Source organism: Microtus ochrogaster, chromosome 4 (genome assembly GCF_000317375.1).
Source record: "Microtus ochrogaster isolate Prairie Vole_2 chromosome 4, MicOch1.0, whole genome shotgun sequence".
Classification (NCBI taxonomy): domain Eukaryota; kingdom Metazoa; phylum Chordata; class Mammalia; order Rodentia; family Cricetidae; genus Microtus; species Microtus ochrogaster.
In genome coordinates, this window is record NC_022011.1 from 39,639,480 (window position 1) to 39,659,179 (window position 19,700).

At 37.4% G+C, this 19,700-nt stretch overlaps 1 protein-coding gene and 1 pseudogene across 1 annotated transcript; both read left to right on the plus strand.

Moving 5' to 3' along the window:
• The first annotated feature begins 1,399 nt into the window (after window positions 1-1,399).
• On the plus strand, window positions 1,400-2,358 carry LOC101982348 (annotated as a pseudogene).
• Window positions 2,359-18,464: 16,106 nt separating this feature from the next.
• LOC101982637 (olfactory receptor 1361-like) lies at window positions 18,465-19,448 on the plus strand. Its single transcript, XM_005346709.1, has one exon. It carries the CDS (start codon window positions 18,465-18,467, stop codon window positions 19,446-19,448), a length of 984 nt encoding a protein of 327 aa, XP_005346766.1.
• The last annotated feature ends 252 nt before the right edge of the window (window positions 19,449-19,700 follow it).

Here is a 19,700-nt window from a genome sequence, read left to right on the forward strand (position 1 = left end):
GTATGTCCATAAACTCTCTCTGGGTGTGTTTGCTGTTGATATATATAGAATGGCTACTGATTTTTATAAGGTGATTTTGTATTGGACCATTTTGCTGAAACAGTTGATCACTTCTAGAAGTTTTCTGGTGGAATATTTGTGATCTCTCATGTATAATATCATATCATCTGCACATAGGGATAATTTGACTTCATCTTTTTCTATTTATAACCCTTTAGTTTACATCTCTCATCTTATTGTTTTATCTAGTGCTTCAGGCATAGTATTGAAAAGGAGTGGAGATAGTGGGCATCCCTGTCTCCTTCCTGGTTTTAACAGAATTGTTTTAAGTCTTTCCCTATATAATGCTGGTTGTGGGTTTGTCATGTATAGTCTTGATTATGGTGGCCTATGTTCCTTCCACTTCTATTTTCTTCAGTACATTTTATCATGAAAGCATGTCAGATTTTGCCAAAGGCCTTTTCAGCATATTTGAGATAATCACATAGTTTTATCTTTAAGTCCATTTATAGGATGTATTACCTTTATTTACTATGTTGAATCACCTCTGCAACCCTGGGACAAAGCCAACCTAATAATGGTGGATGACTTTTTAAAAGTACAGGTTTTAGTCATCAGGTGTGAGTTTACATAGGACAAAAATATTCTTGAGATTCAAGGGTCAAGAAAGTTTTCTGCTATTATATAATTGCAAATTTCATGAATACAAATACAAAATGCAGATGAAAACCATGAGTCAAAGAACTAAAGTAATTATGAAAATTGATGAAAGGAAAAAATGTTGAGATTCTCATGAAGACAATGTCTTTATCCATTGTAGAAGTAGGCCAAACAATATATTTAATTGACATTTTAACACAAATGTGTATATAAGCTGGCAGCACATTGATCAGATGCCTGAAATACAGACCACTGAAAAGCTGAAATTAAACATGGAGGTAGGCAAACTTAGGGTAAGGACCCTTTAATCATATGCTCTTCCACAGTTATGTGTATATAGAAATATATATTTTTAACCAAAATTTCTTTATTTTTACAGAAGGATAGAAAGTCATCACACAGGCATACCTCTAGTTCTAGTTCTAGTTCCAATGAAAACTGACTTTAAAGATGGTGCAATTCTACCTACTGGAGATTCTATTTTCATAAAAATGTACCCATTGAAGAAGTGGGGATATCAAATCACTTATAAGTCTTATGTTATATCAGGTGATTTGATTGAAAACCATTAACAAAAGAACAAAAGTGAGTTTCTTGATGCTGAAGTTTGTGAACTGATCCTTGTTTCAGTGAGTAACCCACTTAAGATGAAGAGATTCTGGGATTTGTTTGAGCCTTGACATCTTTCCTTTCTTAAGCTCTGATTGTTACTTTTCACAAGTGATGTAGAGCATGCTTCATGGCCACTAAAAACAGAGCAGAAGTGACTGAATTTATGTTTTTGTGCTTATCCAGCAGGTCAGAGATGCAGCCAGTTATTTTTGGAATTGTCCTAATCATGTACCTGATGGCAGTTATGGGCAACCCTACTAGTACTTGTTGCTTGCTCAGACCCCAAGCTTCAGACCCCCATGTATTTCCTTCTCAGCCAACTTTCCTTGATTGACATATCTCTAACAACCATCATGGTTCCTCAGATGCTGGTGCACACACTGTCTGTGGATAGAAGCATTTCCTATAACCGCTGTATGATACAGCTGTTCTTCTTTATGGCAGTGGGCAGCATGGAAGGCCACTTACTGGCTACCATGGCTTATGACCGCTATGTTGCCATCTGTGACCCTTTAAGATACTCTGCCATTGTCAGTCATAACCTCTGTCTATGAATAACATTGACCTCATGGGTTGTGGTCAGCCTTAACAGTCTCTTGTACAGTTTGTTGGTCACTCGTTTAACCTTCTGTGGCAACCAGGTCACTCACTTCTTCTGTGACATCACTCCTCTGCTGAAGCTCTCCTGCACTCGACTTCACTGAGGGTGTAGCTGTGGTGGTCAGTCCCTTCTTCTTCATTTTGGGGTCCTACGTCTGCATAGGTGTTGCTATAGCCCGCATGCATTCAGTTGCTGCCCTGAGCAAAGCTCTGTCCACCTGTGGTTCTCACATCTTGGTTGTGTTGCTCTTGTATGGTTCTGTGATTCGCATGTACCTCAAGCCATCCTCTAGCTATCACTTAGACCAGGATCGCCAGGTCGCCATCTTCTACACAGTTGTCACTCCTATGTTAAATCCACTGATCTACAGCCTCAGGAACCAGGAAGTTAAAGGAGCTCTACGGAGGCTTTTTAGGAGACTTTGCATCTCAGGAAACTTCCAGCCTGATTCCCAGGCAAACGAAGAATGCCAACACAAGTCCTGAGAAGGAAGGGCTAGTCTGAAAATACTGTTCTCTTAATAGTGTCTATGAATCATATACCTGTGAAATAACTTTTGCTATCAACACTCTCTTGGTTGAATTTGGAAATAAGCAGATTTATGAATAAATTATTTTTAGTCCCTTTGACCGACTGAGAATCTTATAACAGTCTAACTCTGCAGGTACTTTCAAATTACTGAACCTTTGAATATATAACGTTCAGGTCAACCAGATCACTTACTTCTTCTATGACATCACTCCTCTGCTGAAGCTCTCCTGTTCACCACCTATGGTCAATAAAATGTTAATTTTCACTGAGGATGTAGCTGTTGTGGGCAGTCCCTTCTTTATTTGTGGTTCCTATGTCTGTGTAGGTGCTGCTATAGTATACATGTATTCAGTTGCTGCCCCAAGCAATCTTATGTCCACCTGTGGCTTACTTGTTATGGTTGTGCTGCTCCTTTTGGCTCTTTGATTAGAATGCAACTTAAGCCATCATCCAACTATGACTTAGACAAGGATTGCCAGGTTGCTATCATCTACACACTCATCATCCCTATGTTAAATTCACTGATTTACAGCCTCAGGAATCATGATGTTTAAGAACATCATGGAGGCTTTTTTTTTTTTTTAAGAAAACTACACTTTTCAGTCTGGCTGTCAGACAAAGAAAGAACATGTTTCCTGAGTACCAAGGGCACTCAGGCAATCTTGAAGAGGTGATGTGTACTCTTAATAAAAGTTTAAATCATATCCCTGTATAATAATCTTTGTTATCAATTCTTTCATGGTTGGATTAGGAAAGAAGTGAGTTCATAAATAAATGATTATGGACCCTTTCTCATCGGAATTGTCAAGATATTTTAAATACCTAAATATCTTTCATATATGATATATTAGATAATAAGTAAAATGGCAGCATGGCATGTTTGGATTACAGATATTTGATTATTTTAGTGATATTGGGTCATTTACTGATTTTCAGACAGAAGTCAATGTGTATTTCAAAATATTATTCAGAAGAGTGAATTTCAAAGAAACCACAAAATTGATTAAGGCTTTATAAAAATTTATAATTATAATCTCTGATTACAATCATCTCTCAACTCACAGGGTAATAATTTGCATGCTTCTGGTGCCAGATATGTTCCAGTTTCTATCTTCCAGTTGTCTCAGATAACAGAGATTGGATAAAGGGCTTCATAGTAGTTCTGATATCAAGGTCTAGGTTTGGCTTTTATAGAGAGTAAAACTGTTTTGACAGACTAATGTTTTAGGTTGTTGGGCTTAAGGGAAAATAATGAAGTAGGGATATGACACTAGATAAAATCTTGTTCTGACTTACATATCCATGATGGGCTGAGAGGCATTGAGAGTGTGTAGGTTTTGTTATAAGGCAAGATCAATGAATTATTTCACCATGTTAATTTTTAGATATATAATAGATATAAAAGTGGTGATGTTTCATGTACATTGTATGTATAATTCTTGAGACTCATGAAGAAATTCTATTTGGATATATAAATATCAGAGAAGAAAAATGTAGATGATATATAAACATCGTAAATATCTTCTAGTATATTAGTGTATACAAGAGGAGAATTGTTCAAGATCTAATAGATGACCATTGCAAATTTTGAAAGTTTTGGAATTGAAAAAGCAAAAATGACTGAGAAGTTACCATTAGTGAGAAAAAATACCAGCTAAGTTTTTTATGCCTGCATCTTAGAAAATAGTATTTAAGAAAGGAATAAGTATTCTTTTTATCAAATGTTGTTGAGAGGTCATTAATGAGAAAAAATGTTTTGGTTTGGAAAGATATAGATAACTGGAATTTTTAATAAATAATAGCCAAATGCTGGAGAAATTCCAACTAAAGTTATGTTATGATAAAACTGAAAGACAGAGAGTTAAGTTTGTGATCATTGACACATTATATCCATACAATTCTTTTCTAAAGCAGGTAGACAAATATGCTCCATACAACTGAAGCAGAACATGGGTAGTAAACAGTGTGGCATTTCACCTATGAACCAAATCAGCATGGCACAATAACCCTAAAGGGGCAGTGGTGGCACATATACTATGGCAGCAACCAACAGTTCTCTAATTGAACTCAAAACCTGCTCAACCAGAAGGAAACCATGCCTGGTACTTCAAATCAGCTTAACTACTCAGTATGAGTGAAGTCGTGGCTTAGAACTAGAGAGAGTACAGACTCAAAGCCAACAATAAAATTAAAAGTATGGAAATAAAGGTATACGAATAAAATTCCCTTGCATGTGACGTTGTCAAGACATTGGTAACAGTGACAATTCACTCAATACACGTAGCAGAGCCCGTTGCTCAATAATCCTTGGAGATGTAACTGTTTTCTTATTGTTCAATTTTATTACACTTTGACACAGACGAAAGATTTCTTTTTAAAAATTCAAAGTATTTCTTTTCATTAGTTTATCTGGATTGATGTGGGATTTACATTTGTATGCTGTGAACATGTTTTATTACCATTTATTAATAAAGAAGCTGCTTTGGCCTATGACAGGGCAGAATAGATCTAGGTGGTAAAACTAAACTAAATGCAGGGATAAAGAAGACAGATTCAGGGAGACAACATGTAGCTGCAGAAGAAAGATGCTGGACCTCAGCGTTAGGTCATGGCCTTGTGGTATACATAGATTAATAGAAATGGGTTAATTTAAGGTATAAGAGCTAGCTAAGAAAGCACCTGAGCTGTTGGCCAAAACTGTTGTAGTTAATATAGTTTCTGTGTGATTATTTGAGTCTAGGTGGCAGGGAAATCAATGTGCAGTCTTTGTTTACACCTGGTTATGGTTTTAAGTTCTTCTACTCCTCCCAGTTCCTTCCTACCTCCCCATTCATCAATATCCACTCCCTTTCTGTCTCACAACAAAACCAAAGGCATCCAAGGGATAATTATAAAATATAATAATCTAAAACACAAACAAACTAGAATAGGACAAAGCAAAGGAAAATAGTCCAAGAAAAGGCACAAAAACAAATTAAAGACACAGACCCAATAGTTTGTACAGTGAGGAATCCCATACAAACTCAAAACTGGAATCCATAGTATATATGCAAAGGGCCCATAGAGTTAAAAAGGAAATAAAAATGAAAGAAGATAAAATTAAAAGGAGAAAAAGAAGCCCCGACACAGCATTATGAGACAGGGACCCTATAAAGATGCCGTTCATTTTATTTTCTGGTGGCCATCTACTGCTGAGCATGCACTCTACTCTTAAGAGGAGCTTGTTTTCCCAGTGAGACCCTCTGAAGCAAACTAATTTTTTTTGGAAGTAGTTATCAGATATAGATAGGATCTGGATTTGGGATGGAGGCTGTATCCACTTCTGCTTTCATCTCTATGACCCCATCCTGGTGTAGACCTGGGCAGACCTTGTGTATGCTGACCTAGGCTCTGGGAGTTAATATGAGCTTTGATCATGTTAATTTAGAGGGCATTGTTTTTTGGTGTCCACCATCACTCCTGGATTTCACGCTTTTTTTTTTTTTTTTGCCTCTTGTTGCCAGAATTTTCTGAACCCTGATTGAGGGATTTGATGGAAACATCACATCACTCTCTGTCATTGTTATTGGACTGTAGGTCTCTGTGTTTATTACTATCTGCCGTAGGAGGAAGCTTCTCTGATGATGAGCAAATCATGGTCTATGAGTATAGGAGAATGATATTAAGAGTAATTTTATTGCTATATTCTTTTAGTGCTGAATCTCTCCTTAAATGAATTACTATCAGACTGTACCTTTTCTAAAAATATCTCAAATGACTGAGTCCTGTTAAGCAAAGTCCTAGTATCCTCCTTTAGATGTGCAATCTCTTTTTCGAAAAGTTTGTTACTAGTCTGATCCATGTCTAAAAGCACTTCATTCGATTGAGTTTTGATATTCAAAGTGTTTATGTTCTTCTTCTGATGTGCAATCCAGAGCTGCCAGAGGCTCTAGTGGCTCCACGAATCAGGTACTAGGTGTTGCAAATTAGGTTGGTCCATTAAATAACCAGGCCAGCTCAAGAAAAACAATTATATTTTAATGGTTATAAGGGGAAACTCATGCTACAAGAGTGGGAGGTCCAATTTCCTATTTGCCCGTGGGTGCTGCTCAGATAGAGTGCTCATCTGGTTCCTCCCAGTTTTTTTTTCCTGGGCCCCACGTAGCCACGCCTTAACTAGATATGATTGGTTGACACAGTTTTCCCATCATGTTTCCCTGATTTCTTTTTCAATCCATTTATCCTTTTTATATAAGAGAGCTGCTGACTTTTTCCCAGTTAATCTTGTATCTAGTCCCATTGCTAGATACATGGTAGATACATTGCTAGATAGAGTTCCATGGTAGAATTTTTGGGGTCACTTATGTATGTCATCATATCATCTGCAACTAGCAACATTTTTACTTCTTCCTTTTTAATTTGTATTCCCGTCATTTCCTTTTGTTGTCTTAACACTCTTCCTAGAACTTCGAGTACTATATTGAGTAGATGTAGAGAGAGTGGACAGCCTTGTCTTCTACCTGATTTTAGTAGAATTGATTTGAATTTCTCTCCATTTAATATGATATTGGCTGTCAGCTTGCTGTATATTGTTTTTATTATATTTAGGTATGCTTTCTGCATCCCTGATCTCTCTCCAATACTTTTTATCATGAAGAGGTGTTGAATTTTGTCAAAGGATTTTTCAGCATCTAATGAGATGATCTTGTATCTTTTTTTCTTTCAGGTTGTTTATGTGGTGGATAACATGGATAGATTTTTGTATGTTGAACTGTTCTTGCATCTCTGGGATGAAGGCCACTTGAGCATGGTGGGATTCTTCTCTGTATGTTGTGAATATGTTTTATTATCAGTTGTTAATAAAGAAGCTGCTTTGAACTGTGGCAGGAAAGAATAGAGCTAGACAGAAAAATCAAAATGAATGCTGGGAGAAAGAAGGTAGAGAAAGAGAGATGCCATGCAGCTTCTGAAGGATACAGATGACCCAGAACCTTATCAGTAAACCACAAGCTGAGAGGTAAAATACAAATTATTAGAAATGGGTTAATCCAAGATGTAAGAGTTAGTTAATAAGAACACTGAGTTGTAATTAATATAGTTTCTGTGTGATTATTTCAGGTCTGGGTGGCCAGGAATGAACAATCAACCTCTGCCTACAGATGATATTTTTGATATTGATGATATTTTTGCCCATTTGTTCTTAGAATTGGTTTGCCAGTACTTTATTAAGGACTTTTGAATCAATGTTCATGATGAAAATTATTCTGGGCAGACACAAGCGGCAGACACCGGCGCGCAGACTCAAGCGGCAGTAGGGTATCTTTAATTTCTGTCTTTATTTCTTCCTTGATTCAGTGAAAATTCAGTTGAGAGTTGTTTCCATAAGTTTGTAGTATTTCTGTAGGTTGTGTTGTTGTGGAACTCCAACTTTAACTCATTTTGATCTGAAAATATACAGTGTGTTATTCCAAATTAAAAAAATCTGTTTAGATTTGGTTTGTGGTTGGGTATATGGTCAATTTTAGAGAAAGTTCCATGACGTGCTAAGAAGAAGGCATATTCTTTTGTGCTTGGGTGAAATGTTCTGTAGTTGTTTGTTAGGTACATTTGAGCCATTACATTTGCTTATTCTCTTATTTTTTGTTCAGTTTTTGTCCGGAGAACCTGCCCATTTGTTATAGTGGGGTCTTGAAGTTTCCCATTATTAATATGTGGGGCTGATGTGTGACTTAAGTTTCAGTAATGTTTCTTTTACAAATGTGGATGGCCTTGTATTTTGGGCATAGATATTCAGAATTGAGACTTCATCTTGATGGATTTTTCCTTTGATGACTATGAAATGTCCTTCTCCATCTTTTTTGATTATTTTTGGTTGGAAGTCTATTTTGTTAGATATTAAGAGAGCTAGCTACACCAGATTGCTTTTTATATCCTTTTGATCCAAAAGTCTTTTTTCCATTTTTTTTACTCTGAGGTGATGTCTGTCTTTGATGTTGAGGTGTGTTTCTTGTATGCAGCAGAAACAGATCCTGTTTTCATATCCATTCTGTTAGTATGTGTCTTTCTATTGGTGATTTGAATTCACTGATATTAGGAGGTATTAATGACCAGTGGTTGTTAATTCCTGTTACTTATTGTTGTTGTTGGTAGTGTGTGTGTATGTGTGTGTCCCTTTTTGGGTTTTGATGGTGGAAGGTTATCTATTGCCTTTGTTTTCATGGGTGCTGTTATCTTCCTTGCATTGGAATTTTCCTTCTAGTACCTTCTGTAGAGCTGCATTTTAAGAAAGGTATTGTTTAAATTGGTTTTTCCATGAAAAATATCTTGCTTTCTCCACCTCTGATGATGGAAAGTTTTGCTGGATAATATAGTCTGGGCTGGAATCCATGATCTCTTAGTGTCTGCAAAACACCTGTCCAGCATCTTCTGGATTTTAGAGTCTCTGGTTGAGAAGTTTGGTGTAATTCTAATAGGTCTAACTTATATTTTACTTGGCCTTTTTCCTTTGAAGCTTTTAATATTCTTTTTTTTAAAGATTTTTTTTTATTGAGAAAAAAAATTTCTGCCTCCTCCCAGCCCTCCTCCCCCCTCCCCCCACTCCTCTTCCCCTCCCTCTCGAGTCTGAAGAGCAGTCAGGGTTCCCTGCCCTGTGGAAAGTCCAAAGTCCTCCCCCCTCCATCCTGGTCTAGGAAGGTGAACATCCAAACTGGCTAGGCCCCCACAAAACCAGAACAAGAAGTAGGATCAAAACCCAGTGCCATTGTCCTTGGCTTCTCAGCAACCCTCATTGTCCACCATATTCAGAGAGTCCGGGTTTATCCCCTGCTTTTCCGTCACAATCCAGCTGGCCTTGGTGAGCTCCCAATAAATCAGCCCCACTGTCTCCATGGGTGGTTGCTCCCCTCTTGGTCCTGACTTCCTCGCTCATCTTCTCCCTCCTTCTGTTCCTCATTGGGACTTTGGGAGCTCAGTCCAGTACTCCAATTTTGTCTCTATCTCCATCCATCGCCAGATGAAGGTTCTATGGTGATATGCAAAATATTCATCAGTATGGCTATAGGTTAATATTCTTTCTTACTCTTTATTTTCAGTAGGTTTGATTATTATATGTGCTGAGGGGACAATTTTTGGTCCAGTCTCTTTGGTGTTTTGTACACTTCTTATATCTTTATCATTTAGGTTGTATCTTGTCCTTTAGCTTGGGCCTATGGAGTCTGTTGTTGTTCTGATTGTTGTGGGCTCTACCTTGGCCTTTGGGGTGTGCTAGAGATTTGGGGCAGAGTTGACCATGGGAAAAATGTTGAGGTTGGTGGAGTTGTTGGTAGAGTAAGCCTTGGGGAAGAGGATACAGTGAATGGTGGCAGTCCAGCCAACAGGAGGGTCTCTTGACTGCTTGGTGGTTGGTGGTGATTTCACCAGACCCATAAATATGATACTTCAAGTGTATGTGATTGCTGAATTACAAAATTAGGCTAATAATATAACTATTGACATTTGCCATTTCCTTCTGGATAGAATATTTAAAATCTATTAATTCAGCTGTTTTAAAGTACACAACATATTATCATTTTTTTATAGTTACTAAGGTATGTTATGGATCATCAGAACCTCTGTAGTGAGGAGAGTGGCAGGCTGCATCCCACCACTTGGCTCCCACCTGGCTAGCTTTATACCTGAAATAATTACATGGAAACTGTATTCTTTTAAACACTGCCTGGTCCGTTAGTTCCTGGCTAAGTCTCACATCTTGCTTTAACCCATTTTTAATAATGTGTGTAGCCCCACGAGGTGTGGCTTACCACGAAAGATCTTAACCTGCATCCATCTTGGAGAGGAGAGCTATGGTGATTTTTTACTCTGCTTCTTTCTCCCAGCATTATGTTCTGTCTACTCAGCCTACCTAATTTTCTGTCCTATCAAAGGCCAAGCAGTTTCTTTATTAATTAACCAATGAAAGCAACAGATCTACCTAATTTTCTGTCCTATCAGGGCCAAGCAGTTTCTTTATTAATTAACCAATGAAAGCAACAGATAGACAAATGACCCACCTACATCATTTCTCCTTTTTCTGTTTAAACAAAAAAGAAGGCTTTCATTTTAACATAGTACGATTACATATAGCAAAACAGTTATAAAGCAAGAAATACAGTTACAATATTTATATCTATTTTATCTTTTATAATAACTAAGGAAAACTATAACTATCTATTCTTCAACTTCATCAAAGACTCCAGAAGGATATAATATTACCTAAGCCAACAAAAAATTAGTAACTTCCAAACTCTAGAAATGACAGAGACATCTTGCTGCCTGGACAGTCACCAAGAAGTTCCTCTGTACTGTTGGGGCATCTATCTTCGGCATATAGGCCCATAGTTTCTGGCAGACATTTTCATGAATCAGGAAATTTCAAAGTCACTTTCTGCTGTGTCCTGTAGAATGTCTCACAGACTCTTTCATGAATCAGGAACCCCAAAAGACCATCTCACCTTTAGGCAAGTTCAGTAGTCCTCTCTCTGCGGGTTCTCTGTGTCCAGTTTATGCAACAGTCCAGGCAAGAGCAGTTTCTTGCCCAAATGGCTATCAAACTCCTTAAGGAGCCTCTTCGATGCCCATCGTCTTCTTGAAGTAGATTGGTGCTGCCAGGAGCAGAGTGTCTCATTGTCATGAAAAGCCCTAAGTTATTAAAACATTAAATGCCATATTCTGTAGTCTTTGAAAGATATGAAGAATGCCTATCTAACTGAAATATATCTATGCACATCTAGAAAATCTAACTAACATGACTACAAATTTGACTATTATAAATGATTATCCACTAACAACCTATATATGTTACATTTTTAAATGAACTACACAATCACAATACCTTAATCAATATCAGAATACATATACATCTAATAAAATCGATCTTAAAATCCATACCAATGCAAATTATTCATATCTATACCAGAACCTCATCTTGTAATTCAAAACTCTAATATTATTTATTTGCCCCTTGTCTAATATACAATGAAAGATAAAAATAAATAACTTAGATGTCTATATTTGTTAAAATATACCACTAAGAAAGGAGACACCACTGTACTGTACACTGTGAAAAATGACTTATCTGACTTCTATATGAAGTCATATAACCCATTTTCTTCCTAAATCTAGAGTCACTTTTATATCCTACAAAATGATCCAAAGGTCGTCACTAGTAGTTCTCATCTATTGATTTTTCTTTCTGACTTTACTGATTATAAGAACTGTTTCTGATTATACAGAATAAGTCTTTTTTTTTAACTTTTGAGAAACAAACAGGAACGTGAGGTGGTTGATCTGAGTTTCCAGTTTGTCTGGAGTGAGAGATGCCTAGGACTGTTTTAATGTGTGTGAAGGCACCTCCAGAAATTGTCAGTGGGGCAGTGACTGCATGGGGGTGAGGACAAATCTGTCCTGAAGAAAGAATGCATCCTAAAATATGGAGACTGTCCAGACAAAGAAAGAAAGTGAGATTAAGGTAGCACAGTGTTGGCAAGCCCTTTCTTTACTCAGTGACTGTGTTCGTTGTTGTTGCCATCCACCGAAATCATCAGAGTTCACCTTCTTTGGTCTTTCAATGTGGACTCAGTACTAGTGACTGTCAGGGGGTTTCAAGGATTTCACTGCTGGAGTTTGAACTGTGGAGGGGTCAAGTCTCCTGCACAGAGAGCCTGGTTCTCTGTATCTCCCGCATGCAGATAACCTCTATTGGATTACCCTGCTTTTATTGTATAAACTAACTCAATAAATCCCTCTTTTGAATATATATATATATATATATATATATATATATATATATATATATATATATATATATCCCATTGCTTCTTTAGAAAATCCTGTGTAATACAAAAGGGAAGGATGAGTAAACACAGAAGTATAGAGCTGCCTTCTAAGGCATGGGTGATTGCTGACTCTAAAACCCAGGACACACCTCAAATGTAGTATATAAAGGATAGTTTTATCAAGGCCTTACTATGAAATATGGGTTTTTGAAACTGATTAGCCTTTAGTTTGGGAGAGAAGTTACACACACATGCACACACACACACACACACACACACACACACACACACACACACACCTCTGTCTAATCTTTTTCTGATAGTCTCAATAGAGTTAAATGGCTATGTTTATATCATCATCTTTGCCTCAAGGTAAAATTCTATATAGAAATGTTCAAAATTCTCTGGAAATCAAAATACTGTAATCAGGTTGAATTTATAAATTAAGATCTATATGAGACTAAATAAATATGCAGAGAGTAGGGTAATATATTTTGTGAAATGAAGAAGTATTACAGAGTCTGTAACATGTGACCAAGCTATCCTGTATCCAGTCACAGGATGGAAAACTAGAAGCTATAGCTACTGCAGTGGGAAAGAAAACAAACACACCACACATGCACACAAACACACACAGGCATGCACACACACATATCTACTTTACAATCAAGGCCTTTGGATTTCATTAGCTGCTGTAGAAGAAAATCTAGCCATTTGATACTTAATGTTTTTTCTGAGCCTGTTCTCACATCATCCAGACATGGTGAATATCTCCCATCTCTCTTTTCTTTTAACTTAGCTTTTAAGTGGCTTACAAAGTAACATGTTATCATATGGTGTTTTCATTCTTTTGAAGTTTTGGTCAACCATCTTGCCCTCTTATATCGTACTCCTTTATCCCTGCTTAAGCTGTCCATTCCACAGATTCCACTTCTCTTTTCATATTACTTGCATTAATCTAGCTCCCCTCCCTTACAACAATCTTCATTGTACCTGAACCTTTTCTAGTTTTCTTAACATGTAGATAGTCCAGGTTAAGCACAAAAGTGGAGAGATTTGAAGGTAGGATCCACACATTTGAAAAAGAACATGATACTTTTTTATCTTTCTGAGCCTGTACTACCTTGCTTAGTATATTTTTTCTAGTTTCATCCATTAACTTGCATCCATTGAGGGAAGCAGTCTCTCTCAAAATAAGGAAAGTGACAGGAGAAACTCAAATACTACCTGCAAAAAAAAAAAACCAAACCAAACAAACAAACAAACAAAACCTAGAAGGTGCCATTCCTTGGATCTTTTAAAATAAGTCACTTAAAGTAATAACCATCATTCCTCCTTTCCCTCCTCTTCCCAAATCCTCTTATGTTCTCTCACATGCATCATGCTCCCTCTCAAATTCATGTCCTCTTTTTCTTCGTTACACACACGCACACACATGCCTGCATACATTCATACATACATATATATATGGACACATACACACACATGTCTAAATATGTCTAAAACAAATAATCAAATGGCTAGATTTAACCCAGCAAGGTATGGAATTTGGAAAGAACAGGAAATGATATCCCATGGAGATGTGGTCATTGTTACAGTTGTCCTGTTGCTCTCTCACTAATCTTCATGCCTAACACCCAATTACGTTGAGTTATATTATTTGGATTCATGAGAAAACTCTAATTACGGGAAGAATATGCTTTGCAAGATGACTTGGAATCAGCTTCCCCATGGGTTCCTTCTTGCCCAACTTTTGAAAGCTTACAAGACTGTGATAGTGTCCCCCAAAGGGAAGAATTTCCCTGCAGGCTCAATTGTTTGTAGTTTTATGGGTTTTTCTCAGAGGTGTGGTAGCATCTAAGCATAAAGAAGGAGAGCATGCAGGTTTGTGAGTTACAGCCCTATCAGATACAGGAAGGTGCAAGGAGTTAATTCATTCTAATTAGTGTTTCTTCTGAACACAACTGGAGTCTCCAGGGGTTCAGAGAGTCCCAGAGTGAGTGCATGGATGTAAGCCTGGTTTTATTGTGATGAGCTACCCTTCAGAGAGGCTTTCATGAAAAATGATAAGAGAGGGTTTTAAAGAACAAGAGGGAAGGTAAGTCTGTTTACACCATTAACTTGGTGTAGCCCCTAAAACAATATGAGATTAACATTATGTCCTGTCCCGAAGTAAATTGAAAGGGGACGGAAATTAGAAAAGTAGTGACATTGGAACTTAGAAGATCAAAGAGAGTCGAAATGTGAGATAAAATAGTACAGCCAATGGAAGGAATAAGGTGGAATAATTTCTAATTATACTAAAAATTTATTTTTGAGTGAAAAAAGGCATAAATGGATCAAAATGTTGGCAATTAAGAATGAATGAAGTTATGGAGAAATGTGCTGAGGATCTAGGATTGCGAAGTATGTGACAGAGCATCTAATTTATTTTGTGAGGATTTTGGAAGATATGTTTTTGACATGGTTAAAAAAAAACCAGAATCTTATTTTTGTACCATAGAATTAGTCTTCAGTTTGAGAGGGTGAGTGGCTCCATAAGTCCCTTAGGAAAGTCTACTTCTAACATTTAAACATTGATCAAATAATAAAGAGTGAGAACATGTCTGCTGGTGTTTTCACAGAACAGAAAAGTGAAGAATAATAAGTGTTCTCCATGTCTCAAGATGTCCCTGAAACAGCAGCCAGGAACTCAGAGACGATGTATGGTCATATGCTGGTTTCCAGGCATTCTTTCACCTCAGGTGTATTTCAGTTTACTTTACAGATTTGAAGAGTTACAGCACTGTCTGTGTGGGTATCTTCTTATCTCTCCTAAACAACATCTTTTCTCCATTCTTTGCTCAGTATCCTTGATAGCTACAAGTTGCTTGAACAGGGTCTACAGAGTTCAGAGTCTGATGTGAGTTTAATAGAGACTGGAGAACAGAAAAGAGACATAGATGGATTCTTGAAATTCACCAACAAGAATGTAACTTTTGTTTGCTACTCTCTTTGAATATGATTGTTTGAAAAACATGATTTTTCTTTACTTGAAAGAAAACAGGCTGCACCATTTTATTGTTATCTTTATAAGGAATAATAACAGACTTCTTCACTATTTCTATACTATTGTCTTTTACTCTTCCCCAACAGGGACTTACTCCATCTTCTTTTCTTCTTGCCTGCCTCTTCTTCTTCATGTTCATTTCTATCTGTATGTTGACATCTGAGTTTGACGGACTTTGAAGAAAATAACATACTAAGAACATATGATAGTTTAAGTTTCTTCCACTGATATATGTGGATATGGGAAGAAATAAAGGCAAAATATAAACACTGGATAATGTAAGTTTTGTCTGTCTTTACAGCTCTTTCTTGTTTTATAGCTATGATCCTTTAAGATGGTCTGGCAATATGCGAATGAGAAGATGTAGGAAAACCAAAGTCCAGCAAGTGAATGGGGATGTGCTTGAGGAAAATATGATAAGTGGTGAAGAAAGCTGCAGCCAAATGAAGTAAAGTCCTCTTGGTAAAATATGGTGCAAGATTCCATTTGATATCTGAGACTTTATAGGACAATAAATATTTAAAATATTAAGGATCAATGACACAAAAGGATAACTTAATCCTTTTGTCAGTGACCTCCTTTTGGTGAGACTTTAAGTAGTCATCTGTAGCTGAGATGACTTTGATGTTGTGTCTAACTTTTGTTTTAGTTTCTCTGTCTCTCCAGAGATCTCAGCAACTCAGGAACAAAGGGCAAGCTGTAATCATTAGGAAGCTTGACATTTCTGTGGAGTTCTGAGAGACAAAGAAAGTAACAAGGAAATCATACCTTAGAATATCAGGAAGGACTGTAGCAGAGGAGAACATACTTCTTATTGGAAGGGATGGTATGCCAGAGGCAGCCAATTCAAGAGAAGGGTGAGGAAGATAAAAGGGAAGTGGTTTCCATAGAGTATAGGACCAAAGTGCATGTTTTCCAACATGAGGACTGAATAGTCATCCTGGATAGATCCTTCTCTCTATCTAGAAATTCAGATCATGCCTGGCCATCCTTTGAGTCCAGTGAAAAATTGAAATATATGCTCTAGGAAAGCTATAACTATTAATTTACTTGTCTTGTGTCTTGTCTCAGAAGAAAGCCCCCACTTTCATTTTGGATAAGTTGCATGAAAACAAGCTTTCTACATTTTCAGACAGGAAGCTTTCATACTCTTTGGAGAGAATAGTATGGATTCATATTTGCAAATACAATAGCAGGAATAATTGATTGATACCAGCTATCTTCTCTCTCTGTCACACACACACACACACACACACACACACACACACACACACACACACACACACCACTGAAAAGAAAGAACTCACCAAAGGAAATACTTCCTTCATGGTATAAGAGATAATATGAAACTATTGATTTTCAGAGAACTGCACCCACACATGAGGAGAACAGCATTATATTGAAATAGTACAATAAAGCTATCTTGGGACAATAACATGATTACAAGAATAAATAAATATGAATCATGAATTACTGTGATTACAATCTAGTTATGGATGAAAAAAGAAATTGAGGTGGGAAACTTAAGGAAACAAGGCTTAATAAAAAAGCTTAATGTTCAATTAGCAATATTTTTGGGAAACTGCTGGGGAGATAAATGTGTACCATGGCACCTAGATTTCACATGAGTTCTGAGAAAGAAGTTGGGCCTGTGTGCTTGTGAAGCAATGACTCCCCGCTTAGCTGTCTCTTTACTCCTGTGTTCAAGGAAATATGAATTTTTTCTCAGAAATGAACCACCTTCTTCATATTAAAAAAAATCATGCTGGGAATAGTGACACACACCTTTAATCCCAGCATGCAAGAGGGAAAAGCAGGCAGATCTCTGTGCTTCAGGCCAGCCTCCTGTCAACTGTGAGTTCTAGGACAGCTAGCTGCATGGGAAGACCCTGTCTCAAAACAAACAAACAAAACCCCAAATTAAACAAAAAACAAAACAATAATTTTTCTTATTCATCACAGAATTAATGATACAGCATTTTTATAAAATTTAGGGATGGAAGAAATAAAATATCTAAAAAAACCCACCAGAAATAAACCCAGAAAAAGAAAGGGAGTCACACAGGCAGAAAGCTTCTCATTTAAGCTGAGAAACAAAATATTTTCAGCCACCAAGTATACACACATTTACATGAAAACATTCTTGACAAGCAAAGGTTGAGAATGCTGGCAGCTTCAAGTTGCATTATTTATTAATTTATTGAATACATACAGAAAAGTTGATGTAAACCAGGAACCAAAGAATTAAAACAACCATGAAAACTTGGAGGACAAAAGAAGTGTGAGGCCCTATGAAGAGAATGGACTTTCATCTCTTGCAGAAAAAGGCCAAAGACATGATAACATGCAAGCACATGTATATCAGCATATGGTTTAGAGACACAGAACCACCAAAAAGCTAAAACTAAACATGGAGACAGCAAACTTAGAACAATGACTGCCCTTTTATTATATTTGTTAGTATAATTATATCCTACTATTATTTTTGTGTGTATTTGCATGCCTGTAGATGGGTGTTTATGTGAGTATATTTGTGTGTGTATTCACAGCATATGGAAAGTGGAGGCCAGAGGTCAGTCTCTGTTACCACTCTTCAGGAGCTATTGATCCTTGTTTTATGACAGTGTGTCTCATTGACATGACACTGGATGGACAATGAGCACCACGATCTCATTTCTGCATGCTTAGTGCTGGGATTTCAAGCCAGTGCCATCATGCCTGGCTTTCATATGTCATTTCTGGGAATTAAACTCAGACCCTGATGATTGTGTCGTCAGCATTGTATCTCTGTGGCCCTAAAATTAATTTTCTCACATTCATATAGAAATACAATATTTCATCAAAATATTTTTATTTATATACTGGCATAAAAAGTTAGGTCTTTGCTGTGTACTTTTAATGTATTTACAAAGAAAATCTGCCATGAAGAGATGTGAAGGTACCATCAACTGCAAGATAATATTTCATCAAAACTTAACCACTGACAAAATAGAGGATTGTATTTCTATCCTCATCCTGAGCAAGTTTAGTTGACTTAAAAGAAGACCATTACAAAAGAACAAACCATCTTTCTTGATGCTTAAGAATAGGACTTTATCTTCATTCAAGTGAGTGACCCACTTAAGGTGAAGAAACTTGGAGATCTGTTGGACCTTGGCATCTTTCTCCTCCTCTTCCATCTCTGATATTCCCACTTTGCAGGTGATGTAGAGCTTGCTTCATGGCCACTAAGAACAGAACAGAAGTGACTGAATTTATGTTGTTGGGCTTATCCAGCAGGTCAGAGATGCAGCCAGTTATTTTTGGAATTGTCCTAATCATGTACCTGATGGCAGTTACGGGCAATACCCTACTAGTACTTGTTGCTTGCTCAGACCCCAAGCTTCAGACCCCCATGTATTTCCTTCTCAGCCAACTTTCCTTGATTGACATATCTCTAACAACCATCACGGTTCCTCAGATGCTGGTGCACACACTGTCTGTGGATAGAAGCATTTCCTATAATCGCTGTATGATACAGCTGTTCTTCTTTATGGCAGTGGGCAGCATGGAAGGCCACTTACTGGCTGCCATGGCTTATGACCGCTATGTTGCCATCTGTGACCCTTTAAGATACTCTGCCATTGTCAGTCATAACCTCTGTCTACGAATAACATTGACCTCATGGGTTGTGGTCAGCCTTAACAGTCTCTTGTACAGTTTGTTGGTCACTCGTTTAACCTTCTGTGGCAACCAGGTCACTCACTTCTTCTGTGACATCACTCCTCTGCTGAAGCTCTCCTGCACTCGACCGGTGGTCAATGAAATTTTAATCTTCACTGAGGGTGTAGCTGTGGTGGTCAGTCCCTTCTTCTTCATTTTGGGGTCCTACGTCTGCATAGGTGTTGCTATAGCCCGCATGCATTCAGTTGCTGCCCTGAGCAAAGCTCTGTCCACCTGTGGTTCTCACATCTTGGTTGTGTTGCTCTTGTATGGTTCTGTGATTCGCATGTACCTCAAGCCGTCCTCTAGCTATCACTTAGACCAGGATCGCCAGGTCGCCATCTTCTACACAGTTGTCACTCCTATGTTAAATCCACTGATCTACAGCCTCAGGAACCAGGACGTTAAAGGAGCTCTACGGAGGCTTTTTAGGAGACTTTGCATCTCAGGAAACTTCCAGCCTGATTCCCAGGCAAACGAAAAATGCCAACACAAGTCCTGAGAAGGAAGGGCTAGTCTGAAAATACTGTTCTCTTAATAGTGTCTATGAATCATATACCTGTGAAATAACTTTTGCTATCAACATTCTCTTGGTTGAATTTGGAAAGAAGCAGATTTATGAATAAATTATTTTTAGTCCCTTTGACTGACTGAGAATCTTATAACAATGTAACTCTGCAGGAACTTTCTTATTACTGAACTTTTTAAATTGATTTTTATTGAACTCTACATTTTTATTTGCTCCCCTCCCTGC

Bases quoted from the DNA above. Each gene is read 5' to 3' on its own strand.
- LOC101982637 (XM_005346709.1), top strand. From the start codon at position 18,465: ATGGCCACTAAGAACAGAACAGAAGTGACTGAATTTATGTTGTTGGGC.